Source organism: Plectropomus leopardus, chromosome 21 (genome assembly GCF_008729295.1).
Source record: "Plectropomus leopardus isolate mb chromosome 21, YSFRI_Pleo_2.0, whole genome shotgun sequence".
Taxonomy (NCBI): Eukaryota; Metazoa; Chordata; class Actinopteri; order Perciformes; family Serranidae; genus Plectropomus; species Plectropomus leopardus.
The window spans coordinates 7,883,465-7,906,929 of record NC_056483.1 but is presented as its reverse complement, the minus strand read 5'-3'; the positions used below and the strand labels follow the sequence as shown (position 1 = coordinate 7,906,929).

Genomic DNA, 23,465 nt, shown 5'->3' with positions numbered 1-23,465 from the left:
TCTCAGAAGTTTTCTTGTACTTTTTTTTTTTTTTGCTAAATTCTTGCCAATTTTGGGAGTCTTTTTTGGCTTATTGCCTTTCTCCCATGTTTTTGAGAGAAATCAAGTCAATCAGGTTTCAAAGAGTTTATAGATAAACATTAATGTCAGATTAAATGAGGCAGAAAATTCCTCAGTCAGCAGCTGTTCATAAACACAATCTAGTCTTAGACCTGTGTCTATATTTTCCTCAGTTAAGCACTTTTTCCGGGTAATTTCCGTGTTGTTGTTGCTTTTTTAACTTTCATATATATATATATTTTAACTTTTTTTTAATCTTATTTTTAAAACTAATCTTCAGGTAATTTTCTTGTACTTTTGATTTATTTCTTGCTAACTTTGTGATCATTTTTGTCACTTTTGTTGCTCATTGCTTATTTTCCATGTTTTTGAAATGAAATCAAGCCAATTTGTTTAGGCTCACAGGGTTAAAGGATCATTTGCAAAAGAACGTCAACTCGCCGAGCTGAAGTGTTTTACTGGTATGTGGCACCTGCAGTGTCTCCGCACCTCTAACTTCCTGTTTTGGGGGCGGTAATAGCTGACATTTTTCCTCTGACAGCCCCATGATAAGCAGCCGTTCATGGCAGGAAGGACTTTATCAGGGACCCTGGTAATCTCCCTATCAGCAGGCCTCCCGCCTCACTCAATACAGGTTGCTAGGCAACGCACGCCACAGAGTCCCTATCAGCCCTATAATTCATTGGCTGGTCTAGACCTCAGAAGGATGCTGAGGCTCAGGGGGTCAGAAAGCAGTGTGCAGACGTAACGCCTGGAATATAAATGACCCGCGTTGTCACCTTCTCTCAGCTGGAGAGATAAATCCATGCATCTTGTTGGTTAAACTCACTAAAGTCCACCTCTCAGATGATCTCTGGAGATGAATCCTGCAGATTCGATCTGAGCTGTCTTGTGTGTGCATGTGTGCGTGTGCAATCATGCATACTACTGTGTGCGAGTATGTGTGAGGATGCCACTGTGATTAGATGGGATCTAATGAAGTGGATCAACACTTTGTCATGCACCGCAGCATCCCATTAATTAGGCCCTAGATGTCAGACAATGACAGCAGACATCAATGGTACGATTGATGCTCAATGACACGTTGGGGACCACAGAATACACAAACACTGATGTCCATTACATGCTGCAATTTTTCTGTCTCCTCCTCCAACATCATTTATACACGATACATTATGATCAATAATACCTCCTTATCATCGATGTGATTTTCGATACAGAGAACAGTGAAAAAGAGAAATGATTCACCTTTTTCCATCTATTTAACTCTTTAACAGTCACACTAAAAGATGCATTTGCAAAACATTATTTTTTGGTAAAACTGTCTTCATAATTCCACTTTTTTTTTCCTTCTTAGATGACCCATAAGTAAGCAGATACACAAGACAACCAGCGATTGGACTTGGGGTAATTCTAGCATTAATAACACGTAATTGCAACCATTGAATTTTTAAATTTGTTTTTGATTTTTTTTTAAATATAATAATAATATAGACAATATAATATGTCAACAGTTTATTAAGAAAAGAAATGTTTCCTCATATGTTACATTGTAAAAAGTGCCTTCAAACAGTAAACAAATAATTTAAAAGAAAGATAACTAAATTGATACCAATAAAAATAAATTTAGTATCAAAATCTGTACAAAATGCATGGCAAAAAAAAAAAGAATGGAGAATTTAGTACGGCGATTTGATCACAAAAAATGTCAGCCATACGGTTACAATGCCTGTTTTAAACATCACCAAGCAGCCTTTTATTCACCTTCAACGATAAAAAAATGTAATTACAGTGCCATGTTCGGTGTAAAATTCAGTGACTGATGATTACAAAGATAATAACATCATGTCAGGCTCTAAATTGAATTCTTATTCTAAACGAGGAGCGGGTGTTTTCCTGACTTCTTCGCCTGTGACCCGTTAAATGACAGCTCTGTACAGGAAGAAGCCCGTGGGAGGCTGTGAATTAGCATAGACAACACAGTGCAACGCTCACCGGTTATTTTGGGATCTCACCCTGCACAGAGGAAAACTTCCCACCTACGGATGCACAGATCATCACAGACGTCTGAATCACAGGATGTCAACCGTCTCTTTACTCTTCACCAACAAGCCCTCCGTTATAATACGGTGGGCGACATTAATACAAAAACATCAGGTTTTGTTGGTTTATTATGAGGTTTTCTCAAGGACTTCTGGTATGATTTATTTTTCCAGTCAGACGCTAACAGCACATTATGTAAGAAATGAGGGAAGGCTGGTGACATAACAAGTGACGGGAAACTGTTAAATTTTTGATGCTCTGCATCCCTAATTTGTTTCCATGGCGATGGGGAATGTTAAACACTTCCTTCTCTGTCGTCAGGGACATTCCCGATAGCAACAAGACACACACACACACACACACACAGGGACTCAGTGCATTAAAAATAGAGTAAAGAGGTATTTTGCAACAAAGAAATCCTTGTTTGGCAAACATTACAGATGATTGATTTATCGAAGAGATGCTGAACCACATGCATGATGAATCACAAAGGATTCTTCTGTCACTTCGTTGTGTGTATTCACAACACTGAGATTATCAAAACAAGCAACAATGGCTCACTGTAGATGACAGTTTGCAGGAACTGATTTTCTGACGGCTTAAAACAACATTTTAATTTCAGGCTTGGAGGAGCGCAGCATGTGTCGGGTGCATGAAGGGTTGTTTAATTTTGAAAATAACAGAAATGCAGGGCAATTAAATACCAGAGAGTTTTTTTTCTAAAAACACGTCAGCAGACAGCATAAACACAAGACATCTATGTAGCAGTGGCGCCCCCGGGGGGGGTCCAAGGAGTGCCTTGGCCCCTCTGCTCTTATACAATATTAATCTGTGCCATATAGAGTACATAGTGTGCTTTTATTAATTGTTTTACGCTTTTTATTCATTTATTTATTTTGGATCAGTTTTCATTATTGGCTTTGTTTTTTTTGTATTCAAATATGGTAGGTACTTAAAATTCCCTTTCTACAGTCCCCACGAGTCTCCTCTAAACTTGAAAAGGCTTGTTCTCGGTAAATGTTATCTTCCTAACATTCAATGTACTCCTTCAAAGTAAAGCTGCATATTTGTCTTTTTAAGGAATAGGACAACCAGCCTTTTTGAAGGATAACGAATTGCACATTAACACAGGATTTTTTTGGAACTGAAAATGTTAACTGTATCTGTATTAATCTATGCACGTAGTTACTAATATTAACTGTAATATAAGAAACCAAAATATATCAGTATGTGATTCCTCCTTTAGATAGATAGACATATAGACAGATAGACAGATAGATAGATAGATAGATAGATAGACAGATAGATAGATAGATAGATAGTGGTCACCCCTATTAAACGTTTCTGGAAGCAACACTGCTCAAGGCTTCAAGGCTGTTTGAGAATGAAGCAAAATCCATCAAACAGAGCAGAACACAGTGAATTTTTAATGATCATCTGTCAGGTTTAAGGAAATATTAAGCTGACAATGGATCAATTTGTGCCTCCTTGCAAGACAAGACTAATGCCGTCACTGTGATGAGCAAAAGGCAACTGCAATGCAAATGAACCTTGATCAATCTAATCTATAATGCATGATACAGGAGGCCGCAGAATCAATCAATCAATGCTGAGACGTGCAATCCCACGAGTCGGTGACACCCTCACTAAAGAGAAGCTACGTCTGGATAAGCGCCATGTTGACAGGAATAAAGATGAAGATTTTCAGCCAAAAAAGGTAAAGAGCTGTAAATCCTGACGCCGTCTCTCCTCCCACTGTGACAGACAGTGCGACACCCGGCCGCTGCTAAAGCTATTTAAACTGTGAAGGCTAATGCTCTGGGATAACAGGAGCAAACACTAAAGCTGACAGTCAGCAAAGCATTTCTAAAAGACTGTACGTCGGGAGGAGGAGGAGACGGGCCCGGGAGACAAATTAAGACGTATTGGAACAGGTGTATTAGCGGTGCAGCTCTCTGTCATGAAAATGAACAGGACTAAATCAATGCACCGAGACCGGCCAGATGTAGCCTGCTAAAAAGAACAGAAACAAAAGTGATCAGGATGTGATTAATGAGATTATAGAGATATCTTTTAAATATGAAAATGGTGGCTTTGAAATGCTAATGCATGCAATCTACATGTAAATACAGAAATGAATAAAGATAAACTCTCAGAGCTGCATCAAGACTGTCTATTCAGTTTGGCTGTGGAAAATAATAGCTGTATTATTTTGAACAGTTCCTCTATCGTTGTGTCTTCTGTTGCACCTTTTGATACTTGATTTTTCTTCATTTCTTGATTATTCTTAGGTTTGCACCCACTGCCATGGTGCTCTTTCTCCACCCATGCAGATTGTTTAGGATTATAGATTTTGTAGCGGTTACTCAAAGTGTTTATGCTGCCTGCAGTTGCAAGCTTCAATCAATAGAAGCATCACCTTAAATCGTTTAAATCTAAAATACAGCGCGGATGTTTCAGTTAATATTGGCCCGAGTGGAGGCAAGATAACCACCAATCGATGAAACACTGTTGGTTAAGTGTTCAAAAGGAGGCAACCGGTGCCCTCGGGGAAACTTGTAGCACTTATCCGCTGTACTTTAGCTTAACTTATCATACCGGTAAGCCACAGACTCCGGAGAGTTGCATCAAATTAAAATGCATTTCCGACTTCAGTGTAATCACACATCCTTTTAGAAGAAAAGCCACAGTGAAAGCATGCCCCTGAAGATGGAAATACAGATTTGAGGAGGTTGGCTCCAAGATGAGACATGACAGCAGAAGAGCTAATGATACATGTAGGATGGTGACCAACTTAATCAATGACACAATATCATAGACAGAGGACTTTTTCCAAAACTCTGGACTCTTCATCTATTAAAGCTGCCACTTGAACCCTATAAAACAACTTCACAGCCGATTAGAGTAGATTTAATGTGGCAAACTGATCTAAATGAACCTTTTGAAACCTGGAGTGACATCATTTTTCTTGTGCTGCTTTCATACTATCTTTCACAAGTATTTAAACCTTTGAACTTTCAAAAACATGGAGAAAAAGGCAATGAGCAACTTCCACAACTTGCAAAAAAATAGTAGATTTAAATTTTATTTTTTTTTTAAAAGCTAGGGGAAAAATGTCTAGCATGGGGTGGGGGGCTATGGAAAAACTTTTGAATTATCATAATTATATATTAAAATTGATGTTACAGAATTACTTTTATTGTTAAGCACATTTTCAGGCCATTTCCCTTCATTTTCTTTATTTCTTGTAAATTTTAATTAATATCCTCTGTAGTTGCCCATCACCTTTTTCCCATGTTTTGGGAAGAAATTAAGCCAATTTGCTCAGGTTTAAAGGGTTAATTACAAATTTAAACAAGAAAATATCTATGTGTAAAAGTATTCAAACACTAGAAGTCAGTTTTTAGTACATGCACCTCTGCAGCAGTTACAGCCTTAGGTTTGCGTGGATAAGCCTTATTAGCTCACAACATCTGGACATTAATACTGTCATACTGCATACTATAATACCAATGTTTTATACATTAGCTGGATTGCAAGCTAGTACAGCTTTAACCTCAAAAACACAGGAAGTTTACCTGAAATTACCTGAAAATTAGAACAAAAAAAGAAAAAGAAAAAAGTTACAAAAAACAAAAAAATATATTTAGAACTAAAGAGATAAAATAGATAATAATAATAATAAATTATAAATACAGTTTTCTGGCCGTTTCCCCCTATTTTCAAAATTAAAAAATAAAAATAAAAATCCTCCCTAAGTTAAAAGGTTTAGTAGACAGTCAACTGGCTGCAAGTAAAAGGATAAATATGTATGCAAACACATTTTTTTTAACCCTAAGATCTGTTTACACTTTGACATTACACGGTCTTCTGCTGATCAGTGTCAAAAACCGTCAAATCTACCTTTGACTCAATGTCGGAAAATAACATAACATGAAAACTGACTTTGGGGGTGAAGACTTTTTACATGTACCATAAGTGACAGTCAGTCATGTATGAAATGGTGCTCCTTCCCGAAACCCTTCCCTCCCCTCAGCCGCTTTGCATGGCAACAGCATGGGTGAGGAAGCGCACAGTTGGCCCAGCCCAGAATAAACCAGGTTACTCCTTCAGGGACCTGGGGAAGAGTTGAAGTGGCAGACCTAGTTACTCCCACTCAGCCTCTGTCTGAACGGCGGCTGCTGCTCATCAGGAGTCCGACGGAGAGTGACAGAGCGTAGATTGAATATATGTAGAGGGTTATGGAGCAGCTAAATAATGTCTCATTATTTGCATATTAGGTGCAACATTAATCCAACATTTCTTGCCCGTATATATTTGCCTTTATTGAGAATGGCGTATGTAATTATGCTTCAGCACAAGAGGGATAGTGTGCCGCTCCCTGGGCCAAAGTGTGGTAAAAATAAAAGAAAAAAGGGAAGATGAAAAGATGTGGGTAAAGCTTTGCATGATAGTCAAATGTAATATAAAACTTCCACACCCAACACAACCCTCCTCTGTGCCTCGGGGGGTGGGGTGGAGGGGTGGGGGGTTTCTGTCGAGGTGTCAGCAATTTCCTTCTATTACGCTACACGAAGCTCCCTTCTGTACCAACGCAGTCTGTGTAATTAAAGTCAGTTTTTTATATTTCTCTTCAGTGCTGCCTCCTCCTTCCCTGTTTCCTCCTAAACTGGGTTAATATGGAAATCAGGGTAGAGATCTCCAAATTTTCTTCTCTAATACAGAAAATCCAAAGACTACTCACTACCTCAGCCAACAGAAATCTTTAAAACACACCTCAAAGGGTGCCCTCTTTCTTTCTTTCTTTTTTTTTTTTTTAGGTTTTTATATTATGTAGCTTTCCAGTAGTTTTCCTATGTGTTCAAATTTAAAAATTCTCATTTTGTCAGAATTATTTTTGAAAAGAAATACATATTGCTTCTGCCCCCTTTACAATCTCTGGGGTGTCAAGCTCCCACGCACCTGTCCAACCAACCGCACACACAGCCGTCAATCATGATGTCAAAATCCCATTTTCATAGCATCAAATAACAAATTATAACCAAACTTATCTGAAAAGCAACATCAGGTAGATGTGAACTACCTAAAATGATAGCAATCATCTTAATTTAAATTTATTTGACATGTCCCATTCACTAACATGGAGGAGGGGGTTTATGACCTATACTGCAGCCAGCCAGAAGGCGATTGAGATGTTTTTGGATTACTTTGGGGAAGATGTTATGTCGTCCATCTTTTTTATACAGTCTATGGTTCACAGCCACCACACTTCAGTAACTTTACCTTCAAGAACTCAACAACTAACTGGTCCTCTACCTCGTTTGTTACTTTGAGTTATTGTGTGACTTTCTGAAACAAATTACTGTGGCGTCGTCAGCAGTAGGCTTAATTTCTTAGCTTCTTTGCCCTGGTACTCCTGTGTCGACCACATCTACTGTAGGTGGATCCAAACACATTTCTGTGTTTAGACAAAAGCAGTTTTATATTGAATCTCCATGTCTTCACCTGGGTAAATAAAGGTTTAATCAAAATAATAAATGTATGATCATTAATTCTAAAAAAGAGTTTTTAAGGATCTGCAGGACCCCTGTTATAAATACACAAAAGGTTAGTAACAAACAAAGCAGCATGAATGTAGCGCTTTATACAAAATCGCCCACATAATGAGGGAGAAGCAGACACAGCCACAAAACATAATTATCTCAGGTCATTCCCATCCTCCTCCTCTTCATATTGACATATTAATATTCAAAGTGGTACTGTCTGTTTTTCATTGCTTGTCTTTTGTGTTACTCCGCGCCGTCTCCTATAGGTCACATCATGTTCTGCATGTAATTTCAATTGTCTGCCAACGAACAAGTGTTCCCTTCTCTGGCTTCATCTCGTCTGTGTGAAATTGATTGTATGATGAATCTGCAGAAAGTAAATGAAGTGAGCAAACAAAAACAAACAACCTCAAAGCGCAGGCATTTAAACCAGTGCGCTCACGAAGCCAAAAATAAACATGCACTGGGACAGATGTAGATGTCCAGTGTGCATATAACAACAACATGGTGTTGAAACCTTTTCACTTTGGGAGAATACATTGACCTTTCACGACAGCTCTCGTGAGGATGATCCTTGATTTCGACATGCTATCAATCCCCTTCAAAACTGAAGCCCCCGCTGTGTGTGTGTGTGAGTGTTTCTGCACGCTTTGAAAAGCCCCGACATTTCCCCCTCCATTCATCAGGTGACACGTTGTCATGGCAACCACTGACACAGACACATCCATCCTCAGTGTCAAGATGGTTTTATAGATGAGGTCGTGACCATCTGCGGCTCGGGGAAACCTTGACATATAAAAGGGAAAACAACCTTGTGGTATTGATTATAAGCCTTGTAGTTAAATTAATTAAAAGAGACAACTATTGTTTGTTTATTTCGTGCTGCTTTTCACCGTTGCAGCCTCGCTTCCAGATGTTTTAATGCTTTTCCTAAACATGGCTCATTTGTCGAAACTGAGCTCAAACAAAATGTTCAGAGCAAGCTCTTCAGCGACCATCCACCTATCTATAAATCCCAGAATGATTAAAAATAGCAAGGACGGCTTTAGAGCTGCGTTGGGTCGATGATGGTTGATACCGCGGGGATGATGTACAATGTAATGAGGTTTGGTGGGCGTTCACGACTCTCTGAGTCCGACTTACCATTGACGCAGAACTCATAGGGTGTACAGAGCTCGTCCTCAAGCAGGCAACCTGGAGGTGAGAGAAGGAGAAACACAAGACTTAACGACAAGGTCCTTGAAATTTATCAAATGAAAAGACAGAATTTCTCTCATTTAAAAATGGAGAATTTGCTCCTTTTCTCCTCTTCATATAACTGTAGATTGAATTTTTTTGTGGTTTTGCACTACTGATTGGACAAAACAAGCATTTTGAATATGTCACTTTGAGCTCTCAGGTATAGTGATGGTTATTTGGAACCATTTAAAGATTAAATCTTTAATCAAAAAATGAAATGACATAAATAGGCATCTTGGAAAGTATGTTTATTTGCTGTCTTGCCAAGAGTTACCTTAGAAGATGGAAACCATTTCTATATCTGTATACTGAACATGACACCGCAGCCAGCAGCTGGTTTTCTGTCCAAAAGTAAAAAAAACAAAACAAAACAAAACAAAAAACATCCTTCCAACACCTCAGGTTATTAAATGCTTGTTGTCCAACCCATTCTCACTCCCAACTCATCAAATCCAGCTGCTTTGTCGGTGATGTCAGTGTCAGCAAGGTTTCATTTCACATCACTATGACATGAACTAAGCACGTCAGTCTGTAACGCAGCCTGCAACCTCCATAATATAAAGATCTAGAAAGTCCCTATAGAGCAGGAGGGAGGCAAATTTAAATATGCCGGAGTTAGCAGGATGTGCTAACTAGTATCCATAGTCACTTGGGAGACAGACAATAAAAATAGAAAAAGGAAGAAAAGACAACAATTCATACAGAGGAAAACACGCTAAGGAAAATATACCATGTCTTGATACTGGATGTAAATGAAGGCCAAAAGCATGTATACAATGGACAAAATAATATACAGAAAATGCATTAAAATGCAGAACAAAGTTAAGCCAATGTCACAATTTCTAAATATGTCACCACTCTATCAAAGTGCAGCTTAGTAGTGCATTAAGTGTGGCTGTGGGCCTCGCTGCTAATGGCAGAGCCATCAGTCACCAATTAGTGCAACTTCTCCTATCCTGTCTCTGACACTAATACCCCAACGTTTCAATATATGAATGTTGCATGAATATTAATGAACTTTAACGCTTGGACCAGGGCTGGGTGTTCCAGACTAATAAATGAACAGATGGCAGGAGCATTATGGGTAGCTGTTCCCTGTGTTCATATTTCACACGTGGGAGTTGCAGCGAGCAGAGGACTGATTGTTCTGCTCGCCGATCTGCACAGGTGATCTACCACATTTACAGGAAAAGACAGAGGTGAATGGAAAAAAATAGTCTTTGGGGTAAATCCTCCTCTTGAAACATTATTTTCTGTCACATTCAGGGTCAAAATGAGCCCAGACAATGATCAGACCTTCAGCCGAGAAATGAGCCACTAAGAACCTTTTGTGGTTGTTCAATAAGCTCCTGACAGGCTGATGCTACACAGTTTATAGCGTTTGCGGCGCTGGCAACATGGAGACAATCTGTAAACAACTAGGTCAAGCCTCAGCCCTCTTTCATCAAGTCTTTTATCTCTGTTATTTCCCTGCTTCAGCTCAGTGACGTAATTGGATGCACCCTCTTGGCCCGGTGGCCTCGACAGACAGCAACGAACAGCTCGTGACCATGAATTAAAAACAGGCTGAGTGGGAGGAGAGGCCTCTGTCGGAGCTCTTTAATAATGAGACGAGATAGGTGCGAGAAGTCTGTTAATCAATTCAGAAAAGGACAGATAACAGGAAAGGTGTGGATGAGACAAAAAGTTTTTAGACATCACTTTTTTCAAGTTTCCTCTTTGCCGATCCATCATTAGGATCATTATTCTGTTATAATTATCAAATTCTAGTCTGCATGATAACTCGATTATACAGATGAAATGTGCAGCCGTTTTGTTTGGAAGTTGAGGGAACATTTCATGAAATTGCATCTTTTGGAGGTAATGGCTTCAATATGTCAGCAAAATGGCTATTTAATGATGTAGTGACGCATCATAACAGAGCCATAAGGTCGCTCAGCTCTCGAGAACTAAACTAAAAGGCTGAATGTCCTGAACTGAAGAGAAACGACTTTAACTGATTGAAAACCAACACCACAAACAGCTTTTCTAACGACTCGTACTTGACTGTTATTTTACACCCCATACGCCCCTCGTTTTCATGGAATCCAAAATGCCACTGTCTGTTAAAGCTTCCTGCCACAGCAGTTCCATAATGACTCCTTTTCACAGATATAATACAACAGGGCACAATATAAATATAATAGGAACCAAAAACAAAACTTTACAGCACACACTGCAAGTACTTTATAATATCTTAAATCTGCTCTTATCAATATCTTCATATTAACAATGGCTATAATGACTATACAGTACAATATAAAACACGTATTGACACCCCCTTACAGAAAATTGTCCCTCAACTCTCCAGTGTCTCCCTGTAGCTCTACAGAGCATTTTAGCATCTTTCAGCTCATAAGTTTTGGTTTTACAGAACATTTAATGTTTTGGTTCGCTCAAACCGCTCTCATTGGGGCCATTTCGAGATTCAGCAGTCAACTCTTTTCAAAGAAAAAGCTCCCTAGAGGTCATCACGAGCCTACTATAAACACCTGAGACCCAACCCACAACCGGGTTAGTGGATCCAAGAAACATCAGCGTTGATAACAGGAGAAACACATAAGTGTGTGTGTGTAACTTAGTGTTGTCATTACTCTCTAACATAATTTCATTTTATTTAATTTATTTTTGTATTTTTTGTCTACTGTCTGCTCAGAATCAAACAACAGACTGGCAAAGTTAGCAACTACCCTGTGACCACAATAAAGCATTTAGCAGCTAAAGAGCAAGATGCTTCCCTCAAGAGTTGGAGGAGACCAAAACAGAGCTAAAAGACATGAATATTGGACTTAGATTTATCAACAACTTGAATTTAATGCTTTTTTCCCCCCAGTTTGCTGACATTTTACAGAGCAAATGATCAACTATTTACCAAGAACTTATTTAGCCTTGAAGATTACTACAAACTTATACAGAGCATTTAAAAAGAGCCACGCAATCCCTCTTGACCATGAATCTCACCACTCTGCAATTAGTGTCAGTCCATTCAACTTTACCTCCTCATCACTTCCCTGCTTAATTCATTGGGTTCTCTGGGAGGCCTTGTCAGCTCTCAATATTAATTACGACCTTCCATTTAATGAAGCATCCAGCCAAGCATAGTTAGTCAGACATAGTGTGTGTGTGTGTGTGTGTGTGTGTGTGATAGGCAGGGACATAGGATTGATAACGCCACATCCTCTTTCTCCAACACCACGCCAGAGATGATTAAAATGGCGCCTTTTAATTAAAATGCAATCACAGTGGATGCTGCTGATTACCTCGAGCAGAAAAAAAAAAACAAAAGGATGCTCGAGTCGTCGTGACTGAGGAAGAAAAGAAAAAAAAGGTGTCCAGGTTATATCTTAATGAAACATCCTGATAAAAGAATAGCCACATTGTCTTGTGTATTTCTTGGCATACATGATCATTTCGCAAAGAAAATGACCTTTTCAGAAAAAATAAAAGTGCTGCAATTGTTATTGAGTGTTGACGCTCTGTTGCCATGTCAACCTCATCAGAGTAGCTCATCAATGGGAACCTAGCGGAGTCGAATAAGTACAGCCTCAGTGTGATTTGGTGGATCAACAGAGATGATTTGAGTGTGCTTTTTGTGTTTAAATCACAAGCACTCAAAGTGTTCGATGTGCAATCTTTGTTTTTTTTATCTTGTGTCATGTGTCATAATGGCATCTTCAAATTGCTTGTTTTGTCCGAACAACCGACTAAAACCCAAATCTATTTCATGCACAGAAGACAACAAAAAACAGTAAATATTCACAAGGCCGAAAATAGTAAAATGTTAACACAAAACAACTTATCAATGAATTAATGTATAGTGCACATTCAAAACTGTTGCAGCTCCAGATAATAAATGACTTGTTTGGCTCACTTATGCTAAAAACAAATCTAATTTCAGGTTCTAAATTGTAAGGATTTCCTGCTTTGGGAGTTTTATATAATTGTAAAGTAAACATCTGAACAAAAAAGTGAACTTCCAGGTGTTATGCTAAGCTCTGGAAGTCATGTCATTGACTTTAATCACCCCCCAAATGAAAGAAAACACATTTTTGCTCTTACCTGCAGAGCTATTTTTGATTCTAAATTGTTTTGGTGTGAGTTGCAGAGTGTTGGAAATATTGGCCGATTTCTCCTAATACTCAGTAACTAAAAAAAATCGAGACTGATAAATGGCACTACAGGTGAGAGAAATAATATGTATTTTCAAATTAGGGATGAACCTTGTCTTTACTAGTCAATTAATCATTCAAATAACGGACAGATTAACCAATAATTAAAATAATTGTGAGCAGCAGCACTAGATTTGAGCGGCGGTGTAAATGTGCAAAAGCTTCCCCTCCCAAAATAGTCACTGTGTGACCTAATTTACAGCTACAGTATGCAGGGAGAATCTATGAGGTCAATGGATGCAGCAAGTCAGTTCACAGTTTTTTTAACATGATATACTGGTGGAAAAATGCTAAAAGAAAGAACTACAGTCCTACAGATATTACAGTGTTTAGTCTCGTCTGTGTTTCCAAATTAAATACAAAATGTTACAGACGTTTTGCATAAAAGCATTTTCAGAAATGCATGCAGAACCTGGCCTGAACCTCTCAACAGCCTCTCTCAACAGCTGTGCAGCAGAGAGAGACACTTTCCCATGATGCCCCCTGCCTGCCTTATTACCACTAACTGCGATTAAGGGGAGCAAATGCATCCTCTGTATAAGTAAGCAAAGATTACCCCACACTCACACACACAAAAAAAAACAGTTCACCTTCAGCTAAAATCTCAGTTTCACAGCGTGTCAGTGACGTAACGACATGGGTGTCTCCCTTCAGGGGCGTGAAAACAGAGAGGAGCGTGTTTAAAGGGAAAAGCTCGTTTAAGGTCATTTGAGGAAAAGCAGTTACATTAGAATGACTGAGAGTTTCTCATTACAAAATAATAGAACCACATTAATATCTCAGATAATCTCTACCTGTACATTATCAAGCCATCCATTACACATCTTGGAGCAAGTTTCGCTCTGGAGGAGCTGCTTGAGACTGATTTGAGCATTTGGCCGTGATTGGCCGACCTTGCCTGGAACATTAAGTATGTCCCGGTGAGGCTAAACCCAAGGCTGAACAAGAAGTCAGGACTTTATCGCTCACTTTCCCCCTCACAGGTGGTTGGCCGGTGCCGGGATACCATCTGTGATGTCTGAGGGGCCAAGGAGGATGCTGGGAGTCTGGCAGCGAGGACAGCCACTCCCAGAGACTGCTGCAGTTTAGGACATATTTCATTCACTCTCTGGGGCCACCGACATATCTTTTATTATAATTATAAGCTGCGACCAAGGACACCTGACTCATTTTTACTCACACACACACTCACACCTGTACTGTCAGCCAAAAAAGCCATTTCGGGACAGTGCAGCGGGTGACAACGGCAATAAAAGTGCGAGTGAATTGGGAAAGGGAGCGGGGCTGGAGCAGGGACAGCAGAGAAGAACATCACCTGCAAGCAAATTAGCATCAGCTTGACACCATGTCCGCAGATTTAAACAGCTTGTGTCATTATGGCGTTCTCCTGCTAAAATTAAAGATGGCTCCAAGCTTTTCTCTGCTCCAAAAGGTCTGTTCTTGTCAAGAGCTGCATGTCACATGTCAGCAATGCAGCCGCAGCAGCTCAACATTTTCATACTTTCCTCGTGTACTTTTAATCCTAACATGACAAGACTTTGTTGTAACAGCGGTTTAAATAATGACGTGTCATTCTGTGCACCGACATTTCATAAGGAATATTTTTTAACAGTTCATGCTCACATTGCTTAAATGCCATGCTACATTACTGTTGAGGCAAAGTTCGACATTGTGGGTGATACACTTTTTCACCTTCTTGCTGAGAGGCAGATGAGAAGATCAATACTTCTCTCGTGTGTGTGTGCTAAATATGAAGCTACAGCAGCCAGTTAGCTTAGCTTAGCTTAGCACAAAGACTGGAAGCAGGGGAAACAGATAGTTTGGCTGTGTAAACTAGGTAACAAAATCAACCTACCAGCTCCCCAGAAATCCCACTAATTAACAAATTGGTCAGCCAAAAAATAGTCCAGTAAAAAAAAAAAAAAAATGCAATTTGTTGCTTTTACCTCTCGTCTTTTGTATGAATTGAAGCATGTAAAGAATAATAATAATAAACCTCTACTTTAGTAAAGAAAACAATAATGACAGGTGTGTTGTAATAAAAATGAGTGGATTCCACTGATTAAATGCAGTTTTTCTGCACTGTGGAGAGGGAAAACCTAGATATTCACAAAGTTTGTGATGAATGACAGGTTGTCTCTTCAAGCAAATTAGAATTGGAGTTTAAAATTCAACCAAGCTGCTTTATTTTAGGGGTTTGGTGAAGGTGGGTCATTTTTGACCCTTGGGACAAGTAGAATATACAGACAGTTGAGACAACACAAGGGTTAAAGTACCAAAAACAGAGAGCTTTTATTTTGAAGTGTCATTTCCTGCTGTGAAGTGATTTTTTCTAGTACAGCAACTATTTTATTTCCCTGTTCTTGTTATTATTTGGGCTTTTACATGCTCTGCCTTTGCAGCGTTTTTATGTCACTGATCGTGAAGCAGTAAAATACACTTTTTTGGCCGCAGTGCTATGTATTTACTAAGTTTTAAGTAATTACACTTTATTATTTAAATATATTTTATTTTACTGTGTTCTACAGCCACCTGTTGTTTACATTTTGTGAAATATAATTGAATACGTGGTAATTTATCTTATGTGTGGACCTTGAACCAGTGACTGAGGAATAATCTGGAGCTTGTGACTGGACCAGTTGTGAACCACTGGTGAATTTTGTTACCTTTGGATAGAGCTAGGCTGAAAATTACCACACTCGGCTGCTGGCTGTAGCTATAGCATACAAAAATGTTCTCATCTAACTCCTGACAAGAGCATTTCCTTAAATGTCAAACTCTTCCTTGAAGGAAAATGTAATGCATCAGAGAATAATTTTAAAAAGTTATTTAAAAAAAACATGGATAATTAGTTGGAGCTGGAAGCAAAGAGTTTTTGAGGTCACTTTGACAGAAGAGGGAACCTGACATGAAACCACCTGACATCCAGAGGAGTGTAACCAAGCACATTCCCCACCGACTTTCCAGAGAATTTGTCTCAGAATTCCCAGCCAGGCCGGTCGCTCTCAGTCACTCAGCTGCCAGCTCCAGGCGACAGCCCAGACAGCGGCCATGAATTAAAGATGGCAGCGTCACTGCGGCAACAGAGCACCCAGAAATAGGCCAGCTTGACCTTTTCTCTGACCCGCACTGAATGATTCAGACATTTGATTGTCTCCCCTCTTCTGAGGTGTGATTGGGCGTAGAAGTGCCAAACCGGAGTCAAACAGCACAGCGTCCTCCTTCTGAGGAGCTCAAAGTGAAACACACAACCTGGCCCCGAGGGAAATCTCTGGCCCTCCAGATGAAGTAAAAGGTTTAACTCTTTTGAGTACCAATTGAACCTCATTTAAAGTGCAGGTCATCACAGCGCAACAGCGCTTGGGTACTGCTTTTGTAGATATTCAAATGCAGCTGTGCTCAAGTCATTCATGTGCCTGTGATTTTTAAAGCTCCAAATGAAAAAGCTCAGTGGCAGCACATTTGGTTTTGTTAATACATATCAAGGGCCATTTGGGTACCCACTTAAACATGAAACTGTATCCAAACTTCTGCCCACTCAGACTACTTCATATCACGAAAGCAAAGGCAAGTTTTGTAGCTTAAAAAGAATCCACAGATCTCTCCAAATCAAACTAAGCCATTAGTTTTTTCTCTTTCACTGACGGAAATGTTTTCATTAAGTACAGATTTTTAAGACAAATGAACCGAAGCTTGTGTCTGGCTTAGATTATGATGATGATGTCATCCACAGTTATATGACGGCCTTCCCTTCAGCTGAGTAGATCTCTACCCTAACTCGAGCTGGCACCATTTTAAATATTAAATCCATTTCTGTCTCACCTGAAAATGTTCTTCTGACATATTATAATCACCCGTTGCTAAATTGTTGTTTTTTTAAACAGCAGCAATTACGAAAATGTCTAGTTTGGGTATTGATTTTGAAGACAAAGATGTAATTTAAACTTCCACTTACATTTTTTGTGGGCAGTGTAACCATAGATATATAATAACACCTACATACTGCATGTCAAGATGTTACCTATTAATTTCAGTGGAGTTGCTCGTCTGTTGCACACGCCAAGTTTCTAGCTCCTGGGTTTACTTCTGCGCCAGAGTCTGCACAGAAGTGTTTCTCCCGCTGGCCCCGCCCACGAGTTTCTGCCTGGCTCACAGTTTTTACATTGTGATGACGTCACAGATTACTATATGGATTTTATAAGCTTAGGAAAACAAATATAAAACCATCATAGATCAAAATATTACTAACAGAAATAGGGGGATTTGTGCTGCAATGCTATGAATGGCCACTAAAAAAAAACAGAACCAAGATTGAGCAGCTTTCCTGGGGGCCTGATTGTAAAAAGTGATAAAGACAATATTGAATTAATAATAAAAGTTGCTTCATCTTTTCCTATTGTTGTCACCCTACTGTCTGAGAGCAATAAAACGGAACCAAAACTGTAAAGTTGCAGGCCATAAAACCAGAACAATGAGCTGAAAGATGCTATAAAGCTCCATAGAGCTAAGAGGTACTGCAGAGTCAGGTGATAATATTCACTAGGAGCGACTCTGTTCACATTACACACAGTCATTTGATCCATTGCTAATATAAAAATATTGATTAGAGCAGCTTTAAGGTTCGTTAAAACATAAAGTTCGATAGCTGGCCAAAGTTTTGATGTGATTAAATTGCACCATTTGCACAAACCACTCTGAGCTGCCCTACAATGTAATGCTACAACAGGGGAAAAATTGAGACAGGACACTGGTTGTTTTTGAATAATGCTACAAACAGCTTGTTTCATTAGGGCTGGAATGTTTTTGGTGGGTTATAGCCAAAAATTTGCAGGGAAAATGTCACTAATGTACTCCACAGACTACAGTAATCATATCAATTAGTCACAAAATATAGGAAATAACATCCTCCATTAGATTTTTAGCATCTCTCCATTGCCTTGCTTCTTCCCAACAGCCATTCTGTCTCCCTGCTGCACTGAGAAATGGTCTGGAGTATTAATCAGCATCACCCTTAGACGAAGCAGACACATTACTGCTTTAATCACAGCTGAGATAGTATAGATTAATTCTTGTGTTCAATTCGCAGCCTTCAGAATCCTCATTACTCTGTTATTGTCCTCATTATAAATCTTGGCTGTGCGACACAGAGGTGCCCTTCACACTGACCCCCTTTACCAACACCGTTTAATTTGAACCGAATGAAAAGTTGTGAAAAGGCTTAACAGAGCTGTTGAAGCTTTCTCTTAATGCCCGAGGATGTTTTCACACTCTCCGTGTCACGAGGCGGTGGAGCTCAGGTGTGTGGCGAGGGGAGAAAGCACTATGAAAGTGGGAGAACAGATTTAACAACATAGTAGTGTTAATGCATCATATCCTTACACCTGCTCCGAGGAGTAAAACGCCTCTATTGAAATGTAATTTAATTTAGATTATAGTGCAAAAGAAGAGCAGCCCTCATAACCTGCTTCTGGTGCCACTCTTCCTCCTTGACCCAGAATATCTACGAGGTTCACCTTGAACCGAAGTGGGAAAAGAGAATAAGGAGATGGATTGCCTCGCCACGTCTATTTGACACAGTTCCGACTTCCTTCCTCTCAAGAGCCGCTGACATTTGTCGGGGAAAGACACAGAAGCGCAGCCAGCCGCTTTGCTCCCACTCCCTCGTCTCAATAACCGCTCAAAGCCAACACACTCCTCCGAGCATCTGTTGAGTCACAAAGAAACATCGCACTTCGTCTGTTATCACACCAGCCGTGGCAGCATCCCAAGCCAGGAATATACAGCCTGCTTTGTGTTAGGAATTCAGTGCTTACACTTGAAAGCCTGCAACTCTGAAAATTAACCAAACAATCTCATATTCCCAATGCATTTTGAGAGACAGCAACACTTCATGAATAGCTCATAATTCTAAAAACAAGGCTGGAGCAGCTGTATGTTGGTTCAATGCAGCAGAGGTCGTTCATAACACTCTGTGCTGTTTATTAGTTAGAATCAATAGGCATTTATCACATTCAACAACACAAGATGGCACAAAATCTTGATGTTAAGACCACTCATGCTGAATGCTGCAGCTGCTGAGATTATTAATTTAGAAAAACAGACTTCGCAAACAATGCACCAAATGCTCATTTAACCACCGAGTGCAGTCATGTGCACAAGGAAGGGCTGCACTGCACACTAAAAATCTCATCCAATAAATAGTTTGCCATTTGAGTGGGTGAGTCAAAAGCCTTCGGTGACTTCTAGAAAAGCTCAACATCTAAAGTGTCAATAAAGTCTGAACTGAAGGCCAATGCAAGCTGACCCTTTACCAGTCCAGTCGAGATGACTCAGACGTCCTAAGAGATGAGGAAAATGCACTGTGACCTTCACAGAGACTGTGAGAGACACCACGGCTGGGTTTTATTCGTTTTGGCAGCTCTATTATCCTTGGATCGGCTTTTTGTGTAATTATGATTTGGTTTCGGGGGAATTCAAGCAGAGTTTTGGAAATGAGTGTTTTTATTATTCAGAAATGTGTCTGCTCTTAGAATCTAAGATGCAATGTGAGCAATTATAAGGAATATTTTGCTTGTGTTGGTGTTAAAATCTTATTGATTTGTGGTCTGAATGGACATGTTATGAGTTTAGATTGAAGGTTTTTAGCCATGCTCAGTGGATTGCAATGTTGGTCTGACTGTGTTCAGTTGGCCACCAGGGTCAAAGGCGCTACAACAGCCCAAAAAATTTCTAGTGGGAGAAACACACTACAGCTTCAAAAACGATCCCAATTAAAAAGCATGTATGAAATCCAAACAAATACAACAATGGAGATATGCTTCAAATGAAAAAACTTGCTAAAAAAAACCCAGAACAGATATGTTAACAGCAAAAACAGCAAACACGCTAAAAACACAGAAACAATGCAAGGTCAAAAATACAGAAACCCCAAAAACAAATGCACAAAACACAAAAACGCTGCACATCCAGTCAACACAACAGAAGTTCTCCGGGCATCTAGGTGGAGCGCTGAGTGAAACAGCTTTATTTTTTAAAAAATCTAACAAGCAATTTGTTCAATTTATCAGAAACTGAAACCAGCAGAAAGGCAGATATAAAACTTGGAAATGATGGCTATTGCGGTGGCTGCAATAGAAATAAACCTGCTAATGTTTTGAACATCAATCGCCATGGTTTCATGGAAAGTTATCACGAGAGAAGTCGCATAACATCACCCAGTGGTAAAGCAGTCATATTGCAATTGTGCTTTATCGACATTTGGAAAAATATCGCTTAAGTTTTGCGCAAAAATCTGAAATGGAAACCTACCTACTGTGGGCATGCTAGTATGTTTAAGTTTGCATTTTAGCTTTAAGCACTGCTGTACCTGAATTAAACCCCACAGAGCCTCCAGCACAGATTAAGACTCATTTGTTCAACTCCTTTTCTGGCACAGATCAAAAGACATTTGAGACCTATTCATGATTTATCCTAATATACAGTGTTGGATTTGAAGTAGTTTTAGTTCCCTCTTACATTTCCCTTCCTTCCACACAATTTTTTGGCACATTCAGTTTACAAAAACTGTTTGACAATGGTCAGTGTATTATCATCTTATGTGAACTATAGTGTGCTTGCTCCCAGGATGAACCCCATCAAAATAACTGGTCCCCAGGGACAGACATGGGGTGTCCTAGCAACTCAGGAAATAATAAGGCCAACACAAACCACACAACATATAGAATAAAAATGAAGCACTTCCAGTGAAGCAAGATGTCTAACCTCTCTTGGATATACACCATGTTCATAATCCATACTCTTGTAAAATGTCTGTCCTCATGTCAGAGCACATTTCAATCCTCTCAGATGATTTATAACCACTATAAGATATTTGATATTACCACTCAGTCCTGATATCTATGGGATGACAGAGGCCTGTTGCAAAATAGATAGAGCTCAGCAGCCTATGAATCAAATCTAACTTGTCTGGATATATTAGGCGATGGCTGCTGATAGCCAGCCGTAATGAAAAGGCCCAGCAGCACTGCCTTAAAGGAAAATGTCTCGAAGTACATATTGGACATAACTGACCCTGTCACATATTCCTCTCCATCAATACATAACTGTAACTCTCCTTAATTTGAGTCCTTCATATGAAGCCAGTGTGGGTAAACTGAGGCATAATCCTTATAGTTGTACAAGCTACACAAGATTTTGGTAATTAACAAAATCAATATGGAGTGATTAAGGACTGACGATTAGTTCAGACAGATTTTAGTTACTTCCGTGTCTGTTCAACAAACTTGCTGAAAGTATTTATCTTCCCAGCAAAACATGACCTTGCAGCTGAGGAAAGGCTGCCAGTCTCGTTAAGAAACTATGGGATTTTCACTGGTTGTTATTGGGATTCAGGACAGTGCCAAACTTCTGCAAACTGAAAAGAGATGCTGAGCAGAATTTTAACAACAGGCCTGATGGTAACACTGATTACAACGCGCTAGAGTGTTAATGCGAAACAAAATCAATCTCTGCAGATTTTTCATTGGCAGGACGCTCTTCAGTAGTCAATGAATTCATTATTCAAATTATATTCCTAATTTAGTGTAAACAGGGCATTAACCTTCCTGCACAAAACCACCTTTTGGCTGACTCTCAAGCATGCTTTTGAATTATACCTCACTTTGAGGCACTTGACTCAAGGCTAGTTGTTGAGTCATCCCAGCAGGAAGGAAAAGTACATGTTAACCTGTCCATGACCTCTATTTTTTGTTGGAGGCGTCATCCAGGAAGAGAGAGCACAGGCGTTGTGATCAGATCAAGGTGACTAAACAGCATGTCTTAGCATTTTACTGCTGTTTATGTCATCCTGTAAGTGTGAGAGTGGTTCTAAACCATGTGAGGCAGATGTGACTTACAGCCTACTAAACTGCTCTATAAAGGCTGAGAACTACAGAAGCAGTTAAATTGAGAAAAATGGTCTTAAATTTTCAGGCTGGCGACAACAGATAAAAAGAATGTAATACCTTTTATGACTGTTTAGTCTGATTTAGTAGCTACAAAAGTTGCATAGAACCTACATAAGAATTAAAAATGCAGATACTGTATTTATGGGCAATCTTCAGTGGAAAACAAAGTATGCTTATCAAACATTGAAATTAATTACTTCATCTTTATTGTGCATTTTAGCAATTTTTTATTGACAATAAACCTATTTTGATCATAACAGTGCAAACTAATTATTCATGTATTCAAGTAGTCAATGTATCTCTGTTTTTATCTCTGTATCTATGTTTTTATTTCATTTAAAAATAAATGAATTTACAACTTTTAAATGTGATAAGGAAGATTAACAGCTAGATGCCCACATGTCCATATACTTTTTATATTTGTATTGTAGTCAGTTTGTTGAGATAAGCACTAAACAATTATAGTTTAATTATGTAATAAATTAATTTAATAGATTTAAGTATGTGATTTAAGGGTAGTTTGACGATATCAAGTCAGGAAAATTCCACTTAAGTATAATCTGCAATGGCAGTTAGGCCACTGCTACCAAGCTAGTTAGCATTAGCAAGAGTTTGGCTGGGTTTTTATCTCTATAATGATTGGATTTGACCTCTGTCTCATGTAGTTTTGTGTAATAGCTAACTGAATTTCCAAGATGTTGTTTGAATTGCAAGTTATAGCTAGGTAAAAATTAGATTAAACGTTTAGTTAAGGCTAGCTGTGTCTACCTCCTCTGCTAGCTAGCTTACACTTGATAAATTTCCACCATGATATCCCCTCCTTTAGCATTAGGTTGTCTGTGTCTCTGTTATGATTTAAGATAGAAGATAATTTCTCTAAAAATATGATAAAACTGATGCCAACAAGTCTGTTTTTTGGCTTTATTATATATGAAAACTAGCTAGCCTTGCTAACTTTAGCAATGGCTAGCTGTGGCTGCATTGTAGTGATTTGACACTATTTTGACAAAATATTTTACATTTTCATGGCATTGTTTTTTTGATATGGTAAAACTGATGCAAAAAAGTTAATTCAGGTGTTAAATTATTTTGACCCAATATGTAGTTAATGCATTTTGGCTTAAAGGGCATAATAGCATTAAATGAGTTTAATTTAGCTAGCCAATCTAACTTTAGCAAGGGCTAGCTGTGGCTACCTGCCCTGCTAACTTACACCATACACATTTCCATGGCATCATTGTTTATGATATGGTAAAAGTGATGTCACAAAGTTAGATTCAGGTCTTAAATCAATTTGACCTAATATATAGTTACTGCATTGTGGCTGTATGGAGCAGAATAGCGATAAATTAAGAAATTTTAGCTAATTTGCTTGCCATGGCTAACTTTAGCTAGCTGTGGCTAACTCCACTGCTAGCTTACAC

At 39.0% G+C, this 23,465-nt stretch overlaps 1 protein-coding gene across 1 annotated transcript in view; it reads right to left on the bottom strand.

Annotated features, from left to right (window-relative positions):
- The window catches only part of ptprn2 (protein tyrosine phosphatase receptor type N2), a 147,652-nt gene that overhangs the window by 121,964 nt on the left and 2,223 nt on the right, over positions 1-23,465 (bottom strand). The window contains exon 2 of the mRNA XM_042510638.1: positions 8,793-8,843. Within this exon, the coding sequence (XP_042366572.1) occupies positions 8,793-8,843 (51 nt within the window). The remainder of the gene's footprint in view (positions 1-8,792; positions 8,844-23,465) is intronic.